General features: G+C 41.8%; 1 protein-coding gene across 1 annotated transcript in view; it reads right to left on the reverse strand.

The window, feature by feature from the left end:
* PEX26 (peroxisomal biogenesis factor 26) overlaps positions 1–2,503 on the reverse strand; it is a gene marked incomplete at its 5' end in the record, with an annotated part of 2,597 nt that extends 94 nt beyond the window's left edge. The window contains 4 exons of the mRNA XM_010087655.1: positions 9–31; positions 797–943; positions 1,662–1,975; positions 2,355–2,503. Coding sequence (XP_010085957.1) covers positions 9–31; positions 797–943; positions 1,662–1,975; positions 2,355–2,503 — 633 coding nt within the window. The remainder of the gene's footprint in view (positions 1–8; positions 32–796; positions 944–1,661; positions 1,976–2,354) is intronic.
* Between the last annotated feature and the right edge of the window lie 19 nt (positions 2,504–2,522).

The following is a 2,522-nucleotide window of genomic DNA, read 5'->3' on the forward strand; positions in this document are numbered from 1 at the left end:
TTGTAAATGAACGGCAGTGATGTGGGAGAAGCTGCAGAATGAAACAAAAAGCAAAAGAGCCTTTATTATAAAAGGTAAAACTAAGATACACTAAACATACTAATAAAGAATTAATACTAACTAGAGTTAATCGAAAACTAGTTGTCTCATTTCCTTCTGTTCAATTCACTACTTGGGCCTTCACTCAGGGCACTGATCGCATCCCTAGCAAGCCTTCTTCAGTTTTTCCAATGCACTCTTTGCACAATAGCTATGGAACACCTGCCACACATCAGAAGGGGAAACACCCATCCCCTCCATTTCCCTGCTGCCACCTCTACCTCATGGGACCAGCCCATTCTTCAGCAACAGCAGCAGCCATCACTAGCAAGACTCCAGCATAAGTAGATCACGTGCATGAATACGTTGCTGCTCTGGGCAACTCTCCACCTTCCTGACAGGACAGCCCTAGAAGGCAATCATTCTTCCAAGAGATATTCACCTTACAGCACCTCAAGATACTGAGGCGGAGGACAAGTCCAGGACAGCTCAGCCCGCCTCTCACAGTCTGTACTTTGTTGGAAAGAGCTGAGGATAAAATAAGTTTACAGAAAACTGGCTTTTGTGGAGCTACATCTTTCTACATGGATTGGAACTGGAAACATTAGAAACGAGCCCAAATAATAAGCTCCTAGCCACCCAGTTTTTGTGTCTTCCAAATATGAGACATTTACACAGACCAAATCTATTAAAAGCAACTATTTTCTTGTCTGTAACCATAATGGGATTTAAAAAAATTGAAATCTTAATGCTGTACCTGGGTCCAATCTCACCACCACCAGGTACAGCAGAAAAGTAGCCAACAGCATCTTTTTGTAAGGAAGTAAATAGAAGTGGCTAGACATGGATCTCAGTGCTCTACGTAGCAATGTCAACATGGTCAAGAGCTTTTGGGACAGAGCACCTAGAATACAAGAACAGAAAGGCTGTTAGGGCAAAGTGAAGTTCAAAAAGTAATCACATAGATACATATAATAAAAAACTAAGATACTAAAGTAACACAGTTCTTAGTTTGATTGCATGAGTTGTTTCTTTTTTTTTTTTTGTAATAGGGAAGAGAGTAGTACAATTTTATAACACAATTCATTATGCCTTTTTTTAAGGCATCTACTTTAGTATAATATGATCTATACCACAGTAGCAACAGCTTCTCTCCTGGGAGATAATGTCAAGTGATTTACTGTTCTGGAGGAGAAGCAGTACTTTAAAAGCCAGATGTGTTGTTCTACGTGGGCTCAACTATAAATGGAGACGAAGCAGAGACTACACATAGCCAACAAAATGTGCCCTTAAATGACTGCTAGTTATAGTTTTCCTTTTGCATGTTTTTTTTTTTTTTGAAAATACACATTTATGCTGAAGTGCTTTTTAACCTGGAAAACAATTCTCATCTTTTGACACTGGGAGAGACTAAATATGCTTTGTAATTGTCAGCAGATGGATCACTAAGTCTTCCATTTCCTTCTGTGATACCCATCAGGACTTCCTTGTGGCTGGTTTGTCATGACAATATCCTTAATACCTAGTTAATGCTTGCTACCATTTGTTAGTAAGGGATTAACTAACTTGAAATTAAAAAAAAAAAAAAAAAAAGGAGCACAAGCAACAGAGGGAAAGCCTACCCAAAATCGTTTCTGTTGATGCATCTTGCTGCTCTTCAGCAGCTGAGGGCACCTCTTCCCGTTGAGTCCACTGACATCGGCTTTCACAAATGGTCCTGAGAAATGCTAGCTGCTGCTCGCTGTCAAAAACATCACAGCCACGTACAAGCTCTTCTGCCCTCTCAAACCGGCCAAGCGGAAGCAACACATGCAACAGATAGAGCTCCAGCAATGAACCATATTCGGGGAGGCCCTTATTGGTTTGGTCTCTCAGCCAGCTACTGCCAACCTCCAGCATCACCTGGGGCTCTCTCACTTTGCTGTATAACAGAATACTGAAATACAAGAAAGAAATATTAGAAGACACTAACTCTTTGAAAAAGTTGAGATCGCTGACAGTTACCACAAGCAGCTATCATGAAGGCATGTATCAGGATCTAGATTTGAAGCACAGAGAGATTTTTACGGTGGACAATAGGTGCAGCCATTGATGTTACTTTCTCCGCATCACCCCTGTTATACTTTATCACCATAAAGCAATCTGCTGGCCTACAGGCATGCTCCAGCACACACAGCTCAAGAACAGGCCTGTCCCAGGTGCCGCTTTCATCCTCACACCACACAAAGTGAAAATATCACACAATGTTCAAGTCTGGCCTGCTATTATACTTAACACAAGCCCTGCGTATCTGACAGCCACAGACAGAAACTCACCATAGCTCCAGAACTTTTGGAGGCAAATGTTCAGGGACATGGTAATACTGTAGGACCCAAGACAGAACTTCTCTCCACCGGTTCATCTCAGCCAGTGCCTGAATCCCCACAACACAAAGGGAGCATTTCACTTCTGCAGAACTGGTAATGAAGAGACACCTAAGTAAG

This window comes from Pterocles gutturalis, unplaced genomic scaffold (assembly GCF_000699245.1).
Source record: "Pterocles gutturalis isolate BGI_N339 unplaced genomic scaffold, ASM69924v1 scaffold22896, whole genome shotgun sequence".
NCBI classification, from domain to species: domain Eukaryota; kingdom Metazoa; phylum Chordata; class Aves; order Pterocliformes; family Pteroclidae; genus Pterocles; species Pterocles gutturalis.